Source organism: Amphibalanus amphitrite, unplaced genomic scaffold, assembly GCF_019059575.1.
Source record: "Amphibalanus amphitrite isolate SeventyFive unplaced genomic scaffold, NRLGWU_Aamphi_draft 000652F_arrow, whole genome shotgun sequence".
NCBI lineage: Eukaryota > Metazoa > Arthropoda > Thecostraca > Balanomorpha > Balanidae > Amphibalanus > Amphibalanus amphitrite.
Window position 1 is genome coordinate 48,934 of NW_024882146.1, and position 22,969 is coordinate 71,902.

The 22,969-nt window shown below is 53.2% G+C and overlaps 2 protein-coding genes across 3 annotated transcripts in view; one reads left to right on the forward strand and one right to left on the reverse strand.

Annotated features, from left to right (window-relative positions):
- LOC122364010 (sensory neuron membrane protein 2-like) overlaps window positions 1–22,969 on the reverse strand; it is a 46,796-nt gene that overhangs the window by 19,553 nt on the left and 4,274 nt on the right. Inside the window, exon 2 of the mRNA XM_043333953.1 lies at window positions 398–564. Coding sequence (XP_043189888.1) covers window positions 398–561 — 164 coding nt within the window. The 5' untranslated portion in view covers window positions 562–564. The remainder of the gene's footprint in view (window positions 1–397; window positions 565–22,969) is intronic.
- LOC122364009 overlaps window positions 16,436–22,969 on the forward strand; it is a 57,986-nt gene continuing 51,452 nt past the window's right edge. The window contains exon 1 of one of the 2 annotated variants that reach the window (XM_043333950.1): window positions 16,436–16,574. The gene's annotated coding sequence lies outside the window, so the exon portion shown is untranslated. The remainder of the gene's footprint in view (window positions 16,575–22,969) is intronic. The other variant, XM_043333949.1, reaches the window with a different exon arrangement.

Sequence of the window (22,969 nt, forward strand, 5' to 3'; positions counted from 1 at the left end):
ACAGGCCGGGCCGGGCCGGGCCGGGCCGGGCCGGGCCGGGCCGGGCTGGGCCGGGCTGGGCCGGGCCGGGCCGGGCCGCTCATACTGAGATTTTTCTGTTATATTGAAAAGACTCACTTCGCTCGCTGCGCTCGCTCGCTCGTAATAACTATAAGCCATTGAATAATACCAATATAGATATCTACTACGAACTTCACAGCAACAGGGTTTTAAATGCTTTCAAGTTTCAAATCACGCCACGGGAACTATGAAGCACAACTCAAGGGTTGATACAACTCAAAACATAACCGAACAATGTCCAAAAGTAGCTTGTCATGCCATTGCCCACCTTCCAATAAATCCGCAGCCGTTCTGACCCGACTCGTCTCTGCCGACACCGCTCGCGCTGCTGACCTACCTGTAGGAGAAGGGGCCGACCTCCTGCAGCATCGGCTTCTCGCCGCGCGCGATCACCGCCTCCGCGTTGGTGACGTTGAACATGATGAACTGCATGAAGACGTCCACCTTGTCCGTGGGCGCCTGCCAGCCCTCCAGGCTCTCTGAGCTTGGCGTCAGCACCATGCTCTGCCGGGAGAGACAGTCAGGGAGTCACATAGTGGCAGAGGGTAAAGAAAGTGCTACACGGTTAGGATTTCAAAAGTGCTGTGATGTGTCGTAGTTAGGTCTAAGGGCTAAGGGCGTAAAGAAAGGGCTACACGCCTAGGATTTCAAAAGTGGTGTGATGTGTCGTAGTTAGGTCTCAATTCGGTTTGCGGAAGGCGAGGCGAAAATACTGTGTGGCCCAAAGCTGCTGCTTTGTAGTGTTTTGTATGACAAAAAGGTTACCAATTAAGGTACGTATATGTAACGGGCTGGATCGTGTAATGCTCTCAGTCATTCTCTCCTGAACTTCGTTGTTGTTGTTTGTTTATTGGGGCTTAAGGGCGCGCCGACTACAAGGTCATTTTGCGCCCATCTCCTGAATGTCGGCCAACAAAATGGGATGTATTGAGTAAGGATAGATAGACATTTGTTTCCCCAAACATAAAAATATATTAAGGTTTCAGATGACCTACGGAACGAATCGTCCCAATACCCGTACTGAACAAGTCACAAAAAGAGACACAGTTACTTGGCCTTCAAAGCGATCCTGACGCTCGGACCAAGGCTCAACAGCCGGCCAACAAGACGAACAAGCAATCATCAGGATAGGGCGAGGCGTGTCATTTAAGGGATGATACCACTTCGCTGAAACGACTCAATTTAATTGGCTCAGTACACTGAGCTCACCGTTGCCGATAGAAGACCCAAAGGATTCGCAAAGGTATCACAGTTCTCTTCGTTTAACGCAAGTAACGACCATCCTTTGCGAGATAATTGGGTTCTCCAGGCCTTCGCAATTTCATAGAAAGATTCAAAGGGGTCAGTTTTCAAGCATCGAACGAAGTGGACCAACAGGTAGCTCTGATATGACAACTGGCTTCTCCTGTAGTGCAGAAAACGTTGAAAGAGTCGGTCACACACGTAAGAAAACGCCACTTCTGGCGTTCCGCGGAGCCATCTCCGCCCCGGCGTCTGCCGCAGCTTTCTGCTGCCGTGTGCACTTTCGGGCCATCACTGAGCAGTTGGAGTGGTCAGATCCGACACTTTCCCTCCTGCCCCACATCCGGCACAGCGTCCGGGCCCTGTCGCGCTTACGTCACAGTGCCGAGCGGTGATTCCCTCCGCGGTAATGGTCGCAATATTCCAGGGAGCTCTCGTGTGCCCCATAGCCTGCCTCGCCAGTGACAGCTGGCTGGTGGGCTAGACAGGCGCTCATTACACGTCAACTGCAAGCTCCAATGTGCAGTTATCGTGCAATATATCTTCCAACCAAACAACCTGAGCAAAGTTTCAATGTTTAAACGATAGACTTAATACGCAGGAATAATGCAGACTTCATTCCTCAAGACTTTTGGACCAGCATTCATGGAAGTCACTTGCACTTTCGCATCAGCCTTTTCCTTTCTTTGGTCTCGTCTGCCATCGGTCGGCCGCCGAATAGACCCCACGGTCAACAGGATCTCCACTGCACAGCGTAAATGGGTAACGCGGTCACCTGTACTCCACAGGCCGCATTATGCATGCACGACTATCGCAACTCGGTGCCCTCCCTCCTAGCGGACCCGCCGACTCACCGCCGTACCGCTGATTCTCCGAACAGCAAGTCGGACGGACGTCTCAGTCACGGCTTTCAAACGGGCTTCCGATATCAGCGACTTTGGTTAGACTACCGAGCATTTACAGATTTACAGAAGCAATGAAATGGAGAACGAAAAGCGCAGACAATTGAAAAGGAACATTTTGGTCTGCACAAGGAGTTGCAAGCAATGCCATTTATACAGCTCAAGGCCAGTCCAGACCCCTTCTATGGCTTAAAAATCCGAAGAAAAAAAAGTGACGGACTCGGCCACCAGCGGCGGAGTGCGTCTGACGCCTCCAGTTACAGGGCGAAGTCCGGTTATCCGTTTCCCGTGCCCGGTCAGGGCACCGCCGCGCCGCCGGCCCGGCGAGCCATCTCGTGCAGCGGGCTGCGCCACTTTTCAGATTGACTCAGCAGCCTCGTGACACGGCAGTGCGCCAGAGTGAGGCACGCCGGCAGCACGCGCGACCGGCCGATGAGAAGTCTCGATAGCACGCACCGAGGCAGAGCCGGCCGCTGAGGCCCGGCCCGTGGCGGGCGGTACGGGACGGACGGAGCGGGCGGGGCCGGAACGGTGGGAATGGGCAGATAAATCGGCGAGCGATGACCGAACGATGACGACCGGTGTCTGGCCAGGACACGAGCACCGGCCGGGGGTACTGCTATTAGATAGATATATCAGATATTTACCTCATAGGTGCCATTAGTGTGACTTCAGGAAAATATGGAGAAATAGCTCCACTGGACTGGTGTTGGACAAAAAGGGGTTTCAAATATGCATTGTCAGGTAGGTAAATCAATGTCAACCACATATGACATGTACATACCTACTTATATGGTCTTGATGTACAGCTGATTTTGCACCTGCTCTATAAAATCAGTCAGACTAAATTTGGATGATATGATGCTGAACTACTACAAATACCTCCAGGGTTATTGCTGTGCTTGCCTTGGAATGGCCAGTAAAATCAGTAAAAATCAGTAAAAACTCTCAAAGGGAACTGAAACTATAGTCAAGAAACAACATTGCTTGACTAAAAGTTAAAAGAGGGTGGAGGAACAACATTATCAACCTATTACCTGTATGCAGGTTACATTTTCATTGCAGAAAATGCATTGAATACTCAGCAACAAATTTAGCAGCATCAGCACTTAGTTCCAGATACCTAAACAAGTGAGAAATTACCATAATTCACTGAACTTTTCCCAAGGATAAATAAAAAATATCCCATTTACCTATCCCATTTGACTGCACAGCAGTGCATCACTTGCTAGGTTACCAGATAATAGATTATTGGTGACCAACCCTTAAGACAGATGAAATTGAAATAGGTCTAGGCCTTCATGGTCATATGGATATCTCTTAGTGGCATACACAAGTGTAGGTATGTGGGCATCTCATCAAATGCACATGCTACCTACCAAACTGTGAGCATGCTGATGTACTTATTGTGACCTTGACTCATACTGATACACCTGATCTGATTCAACCTGACTCACACTTGTATACCTTACCTTAAAGTACACAGCATTTAAAGACTCTACCTTGTGGCACAAGGTCACTGCAGCACTCGATCTGGGTTACGTAAGTATTTTAAAATCTCAAATATTTGGTAAGTACCTAATGCAATTCATCTCAACTAAACAATGTGCCTAGCTAAAGAGAAAATGGCTATTTCAAAGTAAAATATGATCAAACAAACTAAATAATCTAGAGCCAAACATTTTTATTTGTCACTCACCCAAATGACTCACCTTTTCAAGCATGTTGTCAATGATGACTGGAAATCCGTACCAGCCCAGCACACAGCCAATAATGAGAATGCAAATACCAATGGAAGCGGTTGCTCCCACTTTTATGTTAGGTTGCATTATTAGACTGAATATTAAAAAATATGCCTAGATTAGCATCAAAACCAGATTGACAAGTGGCATCCCAAAGCAGAACCAAGAGGTGATGCCACCTAAGCTAGGTCAAGGTAGTCTGATATTTAAGTGCTATTGACAGGATGCTTCTGAAAACAGCTTTATCCCAGAAGATACAGGACAACTTGGGACTGAGCAACGATCCTTTCTTTTAACGCACGACCCTTCCTCTGCAATCTCGGCAACGCAACTGACTCGCTAAAAATCGCCACATTTCGTTGTTATCAAGGTTGTTCATTTTACGGTAGCAGAAAACAGTGTCAGTTGCTCACTGCCAAAGAAAATGACGTAAATTTACTGCATTTTCCTAAATCGCATGCCTTTTCGGAAATTCTAGTAAAAATTTGTCGAAAAACCATTGTTACAAACAGTTATTATTAATTTTGATCTAAAAATATCTTATATTGCATGTCTCACTCCACACGTTACATTGAACGTCATGCACATGCGCTGGCCTTGAATTATCCACACTTATCTAATAAATGAAGCTGAAAATAATGAAAACGTCCTTATAGCTGAAAAAAGAAATTGAGAAGAAACTGAAGAATAAAACCATATAAATAAAGACAATGAAACGCTTAATGACGCCTTGAAAAGGCATACAAGGCAAAAGCGGCTTCAAAAGGAATGTATGCCGCCATCTATGAACAATTATAACAAACTATGCTTTCTGTTTCTGACAGCAGGTGGCGGGCTGCTTTCTGCGAGCGACAGATCGGCTCTATCCTAGCCTGACATCTACAGGTGAATTCTGCAATCACTTGGAGGTGTAGTGCGGCACAGCTTCATGCAGGCGTTGATCACAGAGCCATCTATGAATCGCTTTGGCAATGAGTGAAAACAGATCTCTTTGCGTATAAAGGGACGGATTATATCGGCGATCGCTGAATTTATTTTGACAATCCATCTAAGCATTTATCTAAGGACCAGTACACTGTACAGTGACGTACCTACCCAGTGGGGGGGGGGGGGGGAGCACGGGGGCCATGGCCCCCTCCTGAGCGCCGAAGGCACTCAGGGGGCCACTCAGGCCCCGGTATATTTTTTTAGACACTGGATACAACGTCTTTTACTAGGAAGAAAAAAATGATATCAAAGTTTCATTTATGTGCCCCTGGTTACCCGAGGCCTGATGACCCGATGGGCCCCTGCAGTTATCCGAGGGCCCCCGGTTTCCTGGGCCCCTGGTCGCCTAGGGGGCCCCTGGTAGCCGGGGCCTGGTCGCATGGAGGCCCCTGATTGCCTGGGGTCCCTAGTCGCCTAGGGGGCCCTGGTAGCCGGGGGCCTGGTCGCATGGGGGCCTCTGGTCACATGGGGGCCCATGATCGCGGGGCCCCTAGTCGCCAAGGGGGCCCCTGGTAGCGGGGCCTGGTCGCATGGGGGCCCCTGGTTGCCTGGAACCCCTGAGGTCCCCTGGTTGCCTGGGGCCCCTGGTCGCCTGGGCGGCCTGGGGGCCCCCGGGTGACCTAAGGGCCCCTTCGGAAGCAGGTGGCCCCCTCCTGGGCGAAATCCTGGGTACGTGCCTGGACCAGTGAGGCATAAGAGGATAAAGCAAGACCCCATACGCACGGAGGCGGTCGGGGTCGTTCCACAGCCGGTGCCGCTCAGACCCTGTGCAGCGTGCTCCCTGGCGCGGCGGTCACAGCGCCCCGCCGGCTCCCGGCCACGCAGTGAGCACTAGTTGCACATGTCTTTGCGGAGGTAGAAGAATATATAGCCGTTTCTCAATCTCCCAGAATGCTGGCCTCGTCGACGCAGCTGACTCGGATCGTCATAGTGGTACTTACCATCGGTCCCTACCGAGACTGTACAGGGTGGACCAAAAAGGATGGAAACATTTTAAAGTTGTATAAAGCATGTATCATTACATGCATGTGACTGGGAATGATACCAAACAAGAGTACATTTCGTGGAAATTCATGATGGCATCACTCTCATATGCTTTCTTTCGTTTTCAGTCTCTCACAGCAGATGTTCGAAGTGACCACCTTCGCGAGACAGGCACAGGGCGACCAGCCTGGCTGCTGACACGATAGCCCGCTTGTATGGCTCACACAGCCTTGCTGATCGCTCTCTTCAGTTCAGAGGCTTTCTGGACCTTCCTTGTAGACCTGGCCCTTGAGATGACCCCACAGTAAAACATCCATAGGGGTCAGGTCGGATGAGCAGGTAGGCCAGTTCCGACTGGCACCGCGGGATATCAGCCGGTCACCGAAGTGGTTTTCGATGCACATGAGCGTTGTTTTTGCGATGTGAGGAGGCGCACCGTCTTGCTGGAACCACATAAGGTCTATGATGAGGCTGCCATGCTTCGTTTAGACTCGCTCTCAGAACTTCCTCAGCGCCGCCTGGTATGCGCTGTTGATTGACGGTCACGCTGTCGCCGCTCCCTTCCTCGAACCAAAATGGACCCACGATTCCTTTTCCGCTGAGGGCACACCATTTCGGTGACCTTGCTGCTGTGCAGTGACTTCTTTATCATCTCATCTCAAGGGCCAGGTCTACAAGGAAGGTCTCTGTGACCTGAAGAGAGCGGTCACCAAGACTTTGTGAGCCATACCAACGAACATGTGTCGTCGGGCTATCGCGTCAGCCACCAGACCGGCCGCTCTGTGCCTGTCTCGCGAAGGCGGTCTCTTCAAATATTTGCTGTGAGAGACTGAAAACGAGAGAAAGCAGATGAGAGTGATGCCGTTATGAATTTCCACGAAATGTACTCTCGTTTGGTACCATTTCCAGTCACATGCATGAAATAATGCATGTTTTATGCGAGTTCAAAATGTTTCCATCCTTTTTGGTCCACCCTGTATACGTCCGACACGTAGTGTCCGGAGTGCGTGGCGCCGCCGTAGTGGCTGATGACGCCCGCCAGCCGGCAGGTAAAGTCGCCGGCCAGGTCCACTGAGCAGAGAGACTGGTCGTCTTCCACGCAGGAGTCTAGGACTCCGAGAGGTGTGCCTGCTCCGAGGCGTCGGCCGGCGCTTCCTCCTCCAGCGACCTCATGATGGCTTCCTGAAGGCCCGACTAGTTAGTTAGCTATAGCTAACGGGTGGTCAGTATGAAACTGGACAAAATTTGATTAAGCATAGCATCTCCAATTATGGACAGATTTTACTTATTTTTAGTAGGTGAATACTTCCAGTTATTACATATTACCAGCTCAGATTTCAACTTTCTGCTATTTACTAGAAAAAAACATTGCGCCGGTAAGTCAGCAAGCGTTCCGGGACCTGTTCGCGCAAGTTTGTGAAAATAACACAAATTACAAAAATGCTACCATTATGCGTCACATTACGCCATAGGGTGTAACCAGATCTTAAGAATATGTGATCATCGATAAATTCTGAGGACTTGCAGATGTTTTGCATGGTGGGAACGGCAAGATCACCAAGAAAAATACTCATTCAGCACCGGAAGAAACAAACCGGCGCCGTCACCGAACAGTTGGGGCTCTCCTTGTGATCTCTGGGAAGAAATTTTGGAATCTTCAAAACATATGACCAATTAATGTGTCAACAAGCAGGAATCAGGTACAAAAATAGGATAAAGGTGACGGAGGCACAATATCGTACGCAGGAAACCCGCCTGCGCCGTCTGTCACAGGGTCCAATGCAGGGTAGCAAAAACATGGAGGTGCATATGGACGAAGAATCTTACTTCACCTGCAGTGGCAGCCAAATGCCTTCCATTGCCGAATTTTACACCTCAGCTGGCGGAGACACTATTCCACATGTGGATCGCACCTTCGCTTTCGACCTGAGAGCAAGCATCCACCCGAGATGCCCGTCTGGCTTGCCATGAGTCCAAGGGGCTCACGCGTCCAGTAACTTGCCGAGCACAGGCAATGTAAAGGGCGAACTGTGCTATGAAAAGTGTTTGAATGGCGTGTTGTTACCACTTATTGAGTCTCAGAACACAGAGTATGATGTTCTGTTAGGTTCCGACCTTGCAACAGTCACAGTCCTACGCGCGCTAGAACACGAAACTTCTTGAGGAGGCTGGGGTGCCCGAAATAGCACATGACATGAACCCACCATGGACCCCTCATATTTAGCCCATTGAGGATCTGTGGGGCTCATCGAACAGTAAGTGTATAAGGGAAGGTGACAGGTCAGCTGAGACGCACAATTGAAGCAGAGAATCCAGCAGGCCATCCGTCAAATTGACCCGGAGGTGCCGCGAAAGACCATTGGCGGGGCTGCCAGCGCGCGTGCGCCTGGAGGCTGACAGAGGTCCAGTGTCGCAGATCCATTAGGGCGAGCGTGATCACAACAAAATAATGGCACGGTAACGCGATTTTCGTTGCTTTCGCTTGAAAACTTTCGACACAGTAACAATTCAAACTTTGTCCAGTTTCATACTGACCACCCGTTAGTTGGGTCTGTCATATCGTGACAGATAATCACTAGTTTGTCTGTATAATCACTAAAGTGATGAATGTTTAGGGTTACATCATAGATAGTAGGTACTATCACAGCCCTGGGCATTCCACGACAACGTACCAGGGGCCCGTCACCTTCAGGCTTCATCTATCAGATTTGATTGAAAATCGCTCCTAGGGGTATGGGTAATCATACCTAGGCCCCAAAGACGCCTGTCAAAATATCAAACTTCTCAGATGAAAAAAAAAATGAGCTATAATGCACAACATTTTCTTAACCTCGGATTGTAAGGGCGAGTTTGATGGGCTTATAGAACTGATTAAGCAAGCGACAAACGGTAAACAGCACTAAGCAAACAGCTTGCAATGAATCAAAGATTCATATAACTTTGCTAAATTCAAAAGAAAAATTTTCTTTGTTGAAAAATCGTAATATTTTTCTCATTTGTCACTAATGGCCTTTTGGGACTATTTTTTCCACATTCTAATTTTTCAAACTCAGAGGCGCCAGCGTGAGGCCTTCAGAGCCACCGATGTAGACATAGAGAACCATCAATATTTGGCCCTCAGATTGGCGGTGTTGGGCCCTCAAAGGTGCCACTATGGGCCGTTAGAGACACTGGTGTGGACTGTGGAGTGTGGAGCCGTCCCATGCCGCCATGCGGGTATGGACGCTTCATAGACGGGCAAAGGACCCTCAGAAGTCGGAGTGGGGCCCTTATGGAGATAAGTGCAGGGGCGGATCCAAGGGGGGGGTCACATGGGTCATGGCCCCCCCCTTGAGGCCCGGGGGCCCAAAGACCTGCCAGGGGCACCACCGGCCTATCAGGGGTATCACAGTCCTGACAGGGGCACCACAGGACCGCCAGGGGCACCACAGGCCTAGCAGGGACACCACGGGCCTGGTGCCCCTGGGCCCTGACAGGACTGTAACGCCCCTGACAAGCCTGAAGTGTCCCCGGCAGGCACGTGGTGCCCCTGACAGGCCTGAGGCGCCCCTGCAAGGCCGGTGGTGCCCCTGGCAGGCCTGTGGTGTCCATGGCAGGCCTGTGGTGCCCTTGCTAGGCCTCTGGTGCCCCTGACAGGCTTGTAATGCCCCTGGAAGGACTGTGGTGCCCCTGGGCTCTGACAAGCCTGAGGTGCCCCTGACAGGCCAGTGGTGCCCTTGCTAGGCCTGTGGTGCCCCTGGCAGGCCTCTGGTGCCCCTGACAGGCTTGCGGTGCCCTTGGAAGGACTGTGGTGTCCCTGGGCCCTGACAAGCCTAAGGTGCCCCTGACAGGCCCGTGGTGCCCTTGTTAGGCCTGTGGTGCCCCTGGCAGGCCTCTGGTGCCCTTGCTAGGCCGCTGGTGCCCCTGGCAGGCCTCTGGTGCCCTTGCTAGGCCGCTGGTACCCCTGCGCCCGGAGAGGACTGGTGCCCCTGAAAAGTCTGAAGTGCCCCTCGGCAGGCCCGTGGTGCCCCTGACAGGCCCAAGGTGCCCCTGCGAGGCCGGTGGTGCCCCTGGCAGACCTCTGGTGCCCCTGGCAGGTCTGTGGTGCCCCTGGCAGGTCTGTGGCGCCCCTGGCAGACCTGTGTTGACTGGTGCCCCTGCTAGGTCGCTGGTGCCCCTCACAGACCTGTGGTGCCCCTGGGCCTTGACAAGCCTGAGATGCCTGGCTATGACAGGCTCGTGGTGCCCCTGATAGACCAGTGGTGCCCTTGTTAGGCCTGTAGTGCCCCTGGCAGGCCTCTGGTGCCCCTGCTACCCCTGCGCCCGGAGAGGACTATGGTGCCCCTGAAAAGCCTGAAGTGCCTCTCGACAGGCCCGTGGTGCCCCTGGGTCCTGACAGGCCCAAGTTACCCCTGCGAGGTCGGTGGTGCTCCTGGCAGGCCTCTGGTGCCCCTGGCAGGTCTGTGGTGCCCCTGGCAGGCCTGTGTTGACTGGTGCCCCTGCTAGGCCGCTGGTGCCCCTCACAGGCCTGCGGTGCCCCTGGAAGGACTGTGGTGCCCCTGCCCCTAGGGGTGCTCATGGGCCCAACAGGCCCGTTGTGCCCCTGACAGGCCTGTCGTGTATACTTGCTAGACCTGTGGTGCCCCTGCTTCCTGGCAGGCCTGTGGTGCCCCTGGCGGGCCTGTGGCGCCCCTACAAGGCCGTAGGTGCCCCTGACAGGTTTGTGGTGTCCCTGGAAGGACTTTGGTGCCCCTGACAAGCCTGAAGTGTCAAGGACAGACCCTTTAGACGCCAGGGTCAAGTTCGTCGGACTGACAACGATTTGCTTACCTGATAACGTTCCTGGTAAGTACCTACTCACTACTCAGCGTCCACAACATATATACACATAGCACATTCATATATACTTGCTTACAATTGGTAAATGTGGTTGTGGCGAAGAGTTCAGATACTGACTAAAAATAAAAATAAAAAAACTGAAAATGGGGGCACCACCAAAATGAAGTGGACGAAATCCGTTGAGTTTTTAATTTTGGGTATAGGTAGGGGCACCACTTCGATTCATGACCCTCCCCTTGGAGTTTTCCTGGATCCGCCCCTGGATAAGTGTGGCTACTTAGGAGCCCGTGACTCCGTGAGGTGCTCTCACGAGTCCCGTGGGTCTTATCTAAGTCGAAATATGGCACGCTTGGACCCTGAGCGGCCAACTAGCACCGCAGGGCCTCTCGGGCCCATACGGCACCATGCATCTAATGATGGGACACGTGCCCCTTGCCCCCCCCCCCTTGGCTACGCTGCACTTGTTGCGGCCATATAGGTCCCACCGTCCATATTACCAACCAGTATAACGCCTTATGGGGCGACTAACGGAGCGAGCGAGAGGGTGGGCCTTGCACGTGCGAAATTTCGAGGGGGTACCTCCAACTGACTTGTGCACGGCACCCTACTAACCGGTCTCTAGCGATGTGCCAAATTTGAGCACAATCGGCCCAGCCGTTCTCGAGATCTGGAAGCGGCACCCTGCACGTGCGCACGTGCAAAATGGGTCCCAACTGACTTGTGCACGGCACCCCACTAACTGGTCCCTAACCGTGTACCAAATTTGAGCGCCATCGGTCCAGCCGTTCTCGAGATCTGGAAACGACCCCTGCACGTGCGCACGTGCAGCAGCACCCCAACTCTGGCACATGGATATGCAGTGCCTAGTGGGTGCCTACCTACATGCCAACTTTCAGCATAATCGGCCCAGTAGTTACCGAGATATTGCAACAATTACAAAACTGACACGTCTTCGTTTTGCACGTGGCACGTGCATAAGGGGTCACCCACATGCATCGGGAATAGTTCAATACTTGGTAGAAGGAATGAAGCTACCCTACAAAAATTACCCCGTGTAAATCGGTCAAGTGGTTGCTGAGATATAAGCCTCGCAAAAGCGTCCGCACGGCCGGCCGGCCGGCCGGCCGGCCGGCCGGCCGGCCGCTCATACTCAGAAATTTCCGTTAATCTAAGGAAAGACTCCGCTCGCTTCGCTCGCTCCGTAATCACAGGCGGCGGATGATTCCTAGGTCTGCCCAATACGACCGCCATCGTTAAACAATACGCCGCCAATAGGGTTAAAGCGGCATTCATCTCCCTGTGGTGAGAAGCAACAGATTTTCAAACAGAATAAAGGCAATGACCACTAAATTAACCCTCGCCGGCCGAGGTGGGGGGGGGGCGGGTGCCGCCCCCCCCCCCCCTAGGGTTTTTTCGCGATAGCTCCGAACACGCTTGCGATAGAGAGCTGAAACTTGGATACCTGACCTTTGATTCAAGCCGTATCTTTTGACACCAACCGCATTTTTGGGTCAGGTCAGGTCACTGACCTATGACGTCATAAGTGAACCTCTGCACGGTCTTCAGATGTCGCAACTTCGCAACGCCCTCACTGCCAGAGGAGATGTCACAGGGAAATGAAACTTGCAGGATCTAGTATCCATTATGAGTCTCACAACTTGTATATCTCGGATTTTTCCTAAAGGTCATATGAGGTCAGGTCATTTTCGTGACCTCACCATTATAAGTCAATGGGGAAAAATGAAAACTGCTATTCTGGCGCCAGGAACGATCTCCAACTATCTCAAGCACACAGAATCGTGATTTGATGCACTCCTTGCAAGGTTAGATGCGTCACATTTGCAATGTTGACCTTGCGTGACGTCATTTATGACGTCATCAAGGTCATATTAGTTTTTCGTCAATAACTCTTGATCAAATTGAGCTATCGAGTCGGGAAAGCCACCAATGGACTCAAGAAGACCTGCCGAATCGAATGATGTGCGACATGACCTCTTTCGACCAACTTCGTGACCCGGGGGTGCTGACCTGACCTTGACCTGAGGTCAACACCCCAAGTTGACCTGACCCGAACAAAAAGTGTATCAATCGACGCGCCTAAGCGAGGCGAACACGATGCTGCCAAAATCGCGGCTCTGTGGCCGTTTTTTTGCGAAGTTATTCACCAAAACTGAACCGTATCCTGGGTCACTTGACCTGACCTCAGAGGTCACCGGTTGACCTAGGACCTTAAAATCGGGTACCAATCTCTGCGTCTCGTAACGGCGCACACGCTCGTTTTTTCCGCGACGCGCTAGCTCCACCAGGGGCGAAACGGCGAGGGGGGTCGTACCCGCCCCCCCCCCCCCTCGGCCGGCGCGTATGTAGAAAACCAATAGGTCCGGCGAGAGTTAATGCTCCGATTACAAAATTAGTCACTGTGGGAATGCTTTCTAGTCCATTTTTCTTTAATTCATTGTTATAAGCGTAATACCTAAGTGTAATTCTGAATGGGCGGGGTTCACTTGTATTGAATGCTCAGGACCCTGTCGGGGGGAGGGGGGGGGGGCATGGTTGCAGCCACCTTCAATAGTCCCGAATGGCCCACGTGCTTAAAATTAAAATACTGAGACGTACCCGTATCAGAAACCTACATGTTGCGGCGTTAGACGTCTCTACAGGAATTGCACTCTCTAGCAAAATATGTTTTGTCTCGAGAGATAAGTCATTGCGGGACATATTGACGGTTGCCATAGCAACCACATAAGCTAGTTTACGAATTAAGTTGCCCAACCTAGGTGAGAACGAACTTATGGGACACCCTGTATTGATATGATTCGCATCCGGCTTTTCCCTCCTTAGAAGCAGCCCAATCTTATCCTTGATCACAGATGTACTTCGGGCCTCCTCGTTTGAGATGACAGTCACATCAACCACGGACAACAGAGGAAGGTTCCTTAGCAGGACCACGCTCTCCGCGAGGTGACCGGTTGAGTGCAGTTTTAGAGCCTTGGTTTGAGTTAGTTTGAGACTTGAGTGGCTGGCAGAGGCCTGTCTCACCAGACAATAGACATTCCCGTCCAACGGGAGGGGCGCAGCCACTGAGAATCATTAGTAGGAAGTCAGCTTATTCCAATCAGGCACGTACCCAGGATTTTGCCCAGGAGGGGCCCACCTGCTCTCAAAGGGGCCCCCTGGTCACCCGGGGGCCCCCTGCCAACCCAGGCAGTGGGCGTGCTCAGAACCTTTCGATGGGGGGGGGCTGGGTACAGTGGGCCCAGTCCTCCCTTGCCCATCTGTAACGGTCTTAGCCCTAAGAAAATGTGGAAAATTGGAAGGCGAAAACGTCATTTTTGCCTAAAAAGTATGTATAAAATGCACAGAATCTTATGAGCGAGCGTAGCGAGCGAGCGCCTCAGAGTCGCCTGTGTGGGTCCCTCGGAGGCACTGGTCTGGGGCGCTCAGAGGTGCTGGTGAAAGACCATCAGATGCAATGGTGTGGGGTCCTCACAGGCACCGTTTTGGGGCCTTAGGGTTATAGAGACACTGGTGGGGGTCATCATAGGCATGTGTGGGGCCCTGAAAGTTACTGGTGGCTCTTCATAGGCCGACAAGGGACCCTCAGAAGCCGGTCAAAAGCCCTCAGAGTCGCTGGTAAGTGCCGTCAGATGTGCTAGTGGAGGGCCCTCAGAGGCGCCGGTGTGGGGGCCCTTAGAGCCGCAAATGTGGGCCCTCAAGAGGCACTGGTGGGGGGCACTTAGATGTGGCGGTGAAGGCTTTCGCAGGCGCCGTTATGAGGGCACTCAGAAGCACTGATGTGGGTCGTGGGTCCATAACAGACGAATGTGGGGCCCTTATAACTGATCCCTCATTGGCCAGCTAGGCCCTCAGAGGCCGGCAAAGGTCCCTAAGAAGCCGACGTGGGGCCCTTCTGGAGAGTGTGGCTACATACAGGGTGGACCAAAAAGGATGGAAACATTTTGAACTCGCATAAAACATGCATTATTGCATGCATGTGACTGGAAATGGTACCAAACGAGAGTACATTTCGTGGAAATTCATAACGGCAGCACTCTCATCTGCTTTCTCTCGTTTTCAGTCTCTCACAGCAAATGTTCGAAGAGACCACCTTCGCAAGACAGGCACAGCGGCCGGTCTGGTGGCTGGCGCGATAGCCCGACGACACATGTTCGCTGGTATGGCTGACACAGTCTTGGTGATCGCTCTCTTCAGGTCACAGAGACCTTCCTTGTAGACCTGGCCCTTGAGATGAGATGATCAAGAAGTCACTGCACAGCAGCAAGGTCACCGAAATGGTGTGCCCTCAGCGGAAAAGGAATCGTGGGTCCACTTTGGTTCGAGGAAGGGAGCGGCAACACCGTGACCGCCAATCAACAGCGCATACCAGGCGGCGCTTAGGAAGTTCTGAGAGCGAGTCCAAACGAAGCATGGCAGCCCCATCAAAGACCATATGTGGTTCCAGCAAGACGGTGCGCCTCCTCACATCGCAAAAACAACGCTCAAGTGCATCGAAAACCACTTCGGTGACCGGCTGATAACCCGCGGTGCCAGTCAGAACTGGCCTACCTGCTCATCCGACCTGACCCCTATGGATGTTTTACTGTGGGGTCATCTCAAGGGCCAGGTCTACAACTTACAAGGAAGGTCTAGAAAGCCTCTGAACTGAAGAGAGCGATCAGCAAGGCTGTGTGAGCCATACAAGCGGGCTATCGTGTCAGCAGCCAGGCTGGTCGCTCTGTGCCTATCTCGCGAAGGTGGTCACAACGAACATCTGCTGTGAGAGACTGAAAACGGGAGAAAGCATATGAGAGTGATGCCATTATGAATTTCCACGAAATGTACTCTTGTTTGGTATCATTCCCAGTCACATGCATGCAATTATGCATGTTTTATACGAGTTTAAAATGTTTCCATCCTTTTTGGTCCACCCTGTAAGAGCCCACGAATTGCTCTCTCCAGCCCTGTCGCGTCCTTTTCAATTGAAGGATGGTCAGCGTGGACCCTCTGCCGCCAATTGGCACCACAGGGCCCCTCGGGCCCGAGGGAACCTAAACCCGATAACGGCCACATGCCCCCTAGCCCCCTGGCTATGCCACTGAATCAAAGTGATCAGGGGCCTCCTTAATCAGGGGCGTCTCAGGTGACCAGGAGACTTTCAATTGACCAGATCCCACTAAGTGACCAGGGGACCGGGACCCTCTTATAAACAGGGGCCATTTATATCAGGGGGCCCTCGCGTAACTAAAGGCCTTCATATGGCTGCAGGGGCCTTGCAGATAACCAGACATTTCCCGGATAAACACGGTCCATCAGGTGACCAGGGGGGCCCCTGAGGTGACCACCACGGAGGTAACCAGGGGGCCTCGTGCCCCCCCCCCTTGGGTACGTCACTGATTCCAATGATCAAACTTAATTTAACATCTCATCCCACCCACGGTCTTCTTAGCAGGAAAGTTGAGCGGGCTGCAGGCTTGACCTGACGGCTGACCGTCCACGAAAAAACACGAGCCTTCAATTTAACGATAACAATCTTAGCATTTCCCGCGCTTACAACAGCCACTTCAAAACCAAACTCTCTGTCACTCTCATTTCCATTTCTCCGTCTCCCCGTCTTTTCCATCTCCCCAAAGACCGGAGCCGACCGCAGCGCCCCTGGCGGCGGCGGCGCGAACTACCGGTCCCGGAGCGGCGGAGCGGCGCACGGCCGAACGGCGCGTCAGACGTGGTATTGATTGTGCCGCGGTGCCAGTGGGTCGACGGAGGTCCCGGGCGCGAGCAGTGCTGGACCCAGGGTGACGTGTGACAGGCTCTTCCACAGCAGGCTCACCACTTCAGACAGGTAGGTGCAACGTATTGGTGGTATGGGAGGTTGGTGGGCAGGGTAGGGGAAGGCGCGGATTCTTTGGGACTCTCCAAGTGTACGGGGATGACGCCTGATTGTATGAATGAATAATTGCTTGAAGACGCGAATTGCATCATGTGTTTGAGGTCAATTGACATCGAGGCGCAGAGTTTGTCTCTGTTTTTACTGTGGATGTTTGTTATTACGCCCTTATCACTTAAAATTTCATTAATCACCTGGCCCCTTTTAAATAACTTATGAGAGGTTTTCGTTTACTTAACGTCGACGGCTTTCTTTAGCCCAATACCTACAAATAACAAGTTTTCGGCAGCCGATTTCGTTTGCATCCATGTCACCGTTTATTCCCGGCGCTGTTGCCTGTTCCACTCCGCGGAGCAGGCCGCGGTCGTTCGTTCCCACCGGCTCGGCCAGTCGGTCGAACGCCGTCCCACACTGACCCTGGACCATTTCTCGGCACCCTCCTCGTAAATTCCTCGCGAGGGGACCGCCGGAGATTTCCCAGCGGCAGCCAGGGGGACGCAGTTATAAATAGGGCCGTCCGTCAGCAGGGGTGCGAACCTGGGGCCGTCTTCAGCCCCAGGGCGGGATCACTTCCCCTCCGTCCCGAGCCCCGCGACGCCGTCTCTTCTCGACCCGTCCGTCCCAGGGCGAGTCACCCAGCAGGGAACATAACGGAGCGACAGCTAAATTGGAGGGATCGCCCGCCGCGCCCGGGCACCCTCATCTGGCTGATCAAAGCTGAAATTGCATCGGATAGCAGGAGGAGACGCGTCCCTCGGGAGGCATTTCTCTGATCTGACTCGGCCCGCCGCGCTGCGGTGTTCCGCAGACATCAGCAAGGTGTTTGTTACACCGCAGTGCAAAACTGCACGTCAGCACATCGGTGGATGCAACAGGAGAATCGCCCGTGTGCAACCGAGCATGTGCCGACCCCGTTGTGTACACAGTAACGCCCCTTATCAAAGATAGGATACCGTCACCGTCCACCCGCTATGACCATTGACCATACCGTGGCGGTGGCTCCGCGCCGGGCCGGGGGGCGGCAGCCGACCAAAGTCGATCTCCGGTCGGCGCTCGATTTTCTCCACCCAGCGCAGTGTAAAACGAGCGTCGGACACGGCCAATCAATGTCGCTGACGACTTGGGTCGGCGGCCGGCCGGCCGGCGTGCGGTCCGCCTGCGGTTGCCGCGGACTGCGGGCCCGTGTCGCAGCACCGCACCGCCGGCCGCTCGGCCTGTGAAGGCGGTCGGCAGTATCGAGGTCTGTGCGCAGTTACTTGCACCAGCCGGCCCGCTGCCAGTGTATGGAGACCAGAAAGCCACCCGAAGCACAAAAACGCATTTGTTTTGAGCCGCGCGCGATTCCCCGCGGCGTGCGCGCTCGGAGCGGCGCCGTCCATCGTACCCCGCCCGCCAGTAGCTACTGTTGGAGTACAATAACAGCGGCGGTGGCGACAGTAACGACATCGCTGCGTCGCTAATGGCGGTGACGGATGGACCCGTACAGTAATACAGCTTCATTCAGCCTCGGACTCGGCCCGGCATTCACCGCGGCCCCATACGGCTATGTCGGTGGTCAACGCCTACCCGCGGTGGCCATGCCCAAGTTTATCGGAACTTCTATGCGGGTCCCGCAGCGCTGGGCGTAATTACCAGTAAAACGCCTTTTGGGCGAAGAACGAACGAGCGAGATAGTGAGCCCTGCACGTGCGAAAGGGCGAGAGGGTACTTCCAACAGGGCTTGTGCAAAGCACCCTACTAAACGGTCGCTAGCGGTGTGCCAAATTTGAGTGCAATCGGCCCAGCCGTTCCTGAGATCTGGAAACGGCATTCTGCACGTGCGCACGTGCAAACGGGGTCCAAAATGACTTTTGCACGGCACCCTACTAACCGGTCCCCAACCGTGTACCAAATTTGAGCGCAATCGGCCCAGCCGTTCTCGAGATCTGGAAGCGCCCCCTGCACGTGCGCACGTGCAGTAGCACCCTAACCGGAACACATGGGAATACATTGCCTGGTGGGTGCCTACCTGTATGCCAAGTTTCAGCGAAATCGCCCCAGTAATTACCGAGTTATTAAAATGGGAACAAATTTGACACCTCTCATTGTTGTATTTTGCACGTGCACTGGGGGTGACCCACATGCATCGGGAGTATCCTAATTTTGGTAGAAGGGATGCTGCTACCCTACAAAAATCACCGCAAGTCAATCGCCCAAGAGGCTGCTGAGATATGAGCCTCTCAAAAACACTACTTTTGCAAAACAGCTTGAACACCCTTGACTTTTCACGTGGCACGTGCCACGACGGTCACTGAGGTGTATCAAAAGTAGTCAATTACGGGGTAGAAGGGATGGGGCTACCCAGCAAAAAAGACCGCAGGCCAATCGGTCCAGTGGTTGCTGAGATATAAGCCTCTCAAAAGCGTTACAGGCCGGGCCGGGCCGGGCCGGGCCGGGCCGGGCCGGGCCGCTCATACTGAGATTTTTCCGTTATATTGAAAAGACTCGCTTCGCTCGCTGCGCTCGCTCGCTCGTAACAACGCTAGCGGGGGCCCCGGTGAACGGGCAATTCGCCGTCATCGCTGCCGACACTCCCTACCCGTCTGCGCTGTTGCTGTCGCCGTCACCGTCCCCATCGCTCCCCCTTCCATTACTACTGTCGCCACTGTTCCCGGCTCCGGCTCCGATTCCGTCGTCTCCGCCGCTCCCGTACCGCCGAGTCTGTCGCCGCCGAAACCGTCTCCGTCTCGCCGAGGCCGTCTCCGTCGCAGTCGGTCCGTCGACCGCCTTCTCGTCGGCTCTCGTCGAGCAATGACCTTCTCGTGTTCCGCGTCGATCGGGCCCGGCGAGATGGGTAGCTCCCGTTCGACCCAACTCGATCGACCAGCGGACGAGACGGATGGTTTCCTTGACGTCAGTGATGTAATTACGAGTCGGTCGGTTAATGGTTAATAGGTGGGCCCTATTACTGATTAGGGTGTCTCATACCGTACGCTCCCCAGATCTGTTGTCCAGTATTGGCTGTTAATGGCCGTCTGCACCCAAATCGCGTTATCGTTCATATCATGATCGATAACAAGTGTTAATGGCCGTCTGCACCCAAATCGCGTTATCGTTCATATCATGATCGATAACAAGACTTAGGCCGACGACGAATGTGTCTATAGTACGGTATTTTTGGATTGAAAGTTGCTATTGGGGAGGGTGGGAGGGGATCGTTTTCCACAGCCTGTCGCTTCGTTTCCACCCTTCCGCACTGTCCGCCGCCTCTGAGCGCGCGCCTTGGACTGCCCGACCTGTTTTGCGGCCTGTGTACTGTGCGTGTCTTATCTCGCCTCGGCCGAAGCCCGGTCCCCTCCCCCTGGACCCGGGTCGTCAACCGCGCCACGACTCGGGTCTCCTCCCACCCCTCTGCCCCTCCCTCCCTCCTCGTGCTGGCCATCCTCCGCTCCCTCTATTCGAGCCCCAAATCAAGCTAATAGGTGGGCCCTATTACTGATTAGGGTGTCTCATACCGTACGCTCCCCAGATCTGTTGTCCAGTATTGGCTGTTAATGGCCGTCTGCACCCAAATCGCGTTATCGTTCATATCATGATCGATAACAAGACGCCAAACTCGCCAACGGAGCAGAATGTACGCGGTTATATAGGTATCCTGATTGTTGGCAATGCACACGACGTTCGGCATGAACAGTGTTTTGTGCGCAGTTCCATAGCCTGCCGTGTCCGTCTGTCTTCTGTTTGCACTTCCCATCGGCCCGCCGACGCGGCGAGTAGTGTTATGAGTTGCCAGGTCCCCCTTTTCTAGCGTCCGCACACACTGACGAACACTTCCCTCCCCCATGTTGCCGAACCCCCCTCTCTCCCCACTCTCTCTCTCTCTTTCCTCTCCCTCCCCCCCTCTCTCTCTCTCTCCTCTCTCTCTCTCTCTCTCTCCCCCACTTTCCTCCCCGTCCGACGTCCGACTACGGGACGGACGGGCCCGTCCCACGGTCCCTCTCTTGTTTGTCGGTCTTCTGGGGTTGTAGCTTTATTACCGCAACGGCCGCCCAGAACCAATAGACGGGGTCGCCAGGTGTCCTTATGGTGTGTTATTCCCCAGCGACGGCAAAGTCCAAGTCAGCGCGGAGCCAAGCGTCTATGTGCGCCTGTTCGGAGATGGCCGCGCTGAGCGGCCGCAGTTCTATGCACACAGCATTGGTTAATGGTTTGCCCATCTCCTTATTCGCTACCGCTTATAATTGCCATTGTTCCATAAATTTTTAATGGGTCAACATGGTTCAGGCTTGTGGAATTGCCTCACCGATACCGTTCAGGCGTACCGGGCGCATAAATGAGCCCACATGGTTCACGCATGTGTGGCTTGTTGCTGCGTCGATATTGTTCACGCATACCTGACGAACAGCGAGTTTGTAATGATCAACATGGTTCAGGCATGTTGAATTGCCTCTCCGATACGGTTCAGGCATAACTGGCGCATAAATGAGCCCACATGGTTCACGCATTTGTGGCTTGGTGCTGCTTCGATATGGTTCACGCATACCTGACGAACAGCGAGTTTTGTAATGGGTCAACATGGTTCAGGCATGTTGAAGTGTCTCACCGATACGGTTCAGGTGGGTGCAGGCGTACCGGGCGCATAAATCAGCCCACATGGTTCACGCATGTGTGGCTTGGTGCTGCGTCGATATGGTTCACGCATACCTGACGAACAGCGAATTTTTAATGGATCAACATGGTTCAGGCATGTTGAATTGCCTCCCCGATAAGGTTCAGGCGTAATCGGCGCATAAATGAGCCCACATGGTGCACGCATGTGTGGCTTGGTGCTGCGTCGATACGTCGATATGGTTCAGACATACCTGGCGAACAGCGAGTTTTACTGTGTCAACATGATTCAGGCATGTTGAATTGCCGCACCAATACGTGTCAGAATACCGGACGCGTAGATGAGTCCAGATGGTTCAGGCATGAGTGGCTTGGAGCCGCGTCGATACGGTTCATGCATACTGTACGAACAGCTAATTTAACTGTCAACATGGTTCATGCATGTTGAATCGCCTCACCGATACGGGTCAGCGAACCGGGCGGGTAATCCAGCCGCCCACATGATTCAGGCATTTTTGGCTGAGGGCCGCGTAGATATGATTCAGGCATCACGACGAACAACGCATTTAACTGTCAACATGATTCATGCATGTTGAATTGCCGCACCACTACTGGTCAGGCGTACCGAGCGCCTAAATGAGCCCACATGATTCAGGCATGTGTGGCTGGGGGCCGCGTCGATATGGTTCGGGCATACTTGACGAGCAACCAATTTAGCTGTGTCAACATGATTCATGCATGTTGCATTGCCGCGCCGATACGTGTCAGAATACCGGGCACATAGATGAGCGCACATGATTCAGGCATGAGCTGCGTCGATATGGTTTAGACGTACCTGACGCACAACGGATTTAACTGTGTAAACATGATTCATGCATGTTGAATCGCCGCACCGATGCGTGTTAGAATACCGGGCGCATAAATGGGCCCGCATGATTCAGGCATGTTTGGTTGGGAGCTGCGTCGATATGGTTTAGACGTACCTGACGCACGACGGATTTAACTATCAACATGATTCATGCATGTTGAATCGCCTCATCGATACGGGTCAAAGAACCGGCGTATGTGAGCCCACATGGTTCAAGCGTGTGTGGCTGGGAGCCACGTAGATATGGTTCAGGCATGCCTGACGAACAACGAATTTAGCTGTGTCAACATGATCATGCATGCTGAATTTCCGTACCGATACGGATTAAAGAACCGGTGTAGGGAAGCCCACATGATTCGGGCGTGTGTGGCTGGGAGCCGCGTAGATATAGTTCAGGCATACTTGACGAACAACGAATTTAGCTGTGTCAACATGATTCATGCATGTTGCTTTGCCGCGCCGATACGTGTCAGAATACCGGGCACATAGATGAGCCCACATGATTCAGGCATGTGTGGCTGGTAGCCACGTCAATGTGGCCTCACGCCGATATGTTTCAGGCATACCGGTTGCATAAATGAGCCCACGTAATTCAAGCGCGTGTGTCTGGTAGCCGCGTCGGTACGGTTCAGGCACACCTGACGAATAGCGAATTCTAACTGGGTGAACATGATTCATGCATATTTGGCCAATCGATTCTTCACGCCGATAAGGTTCAGGCATACCGGGGTACGGTTCAGGCATACCTGACGAGCAGCAAGTTTAACTGGGTCAAGACGTTTAGCAAGACGTTTTTTCCCGGCATTGGCCATGCTATTCTCGACATCGTGAACTCCAGTTTATCGACTGGTCTCATTCCACCTGGATGGAAGCACGCGATAGTGACACCAATACC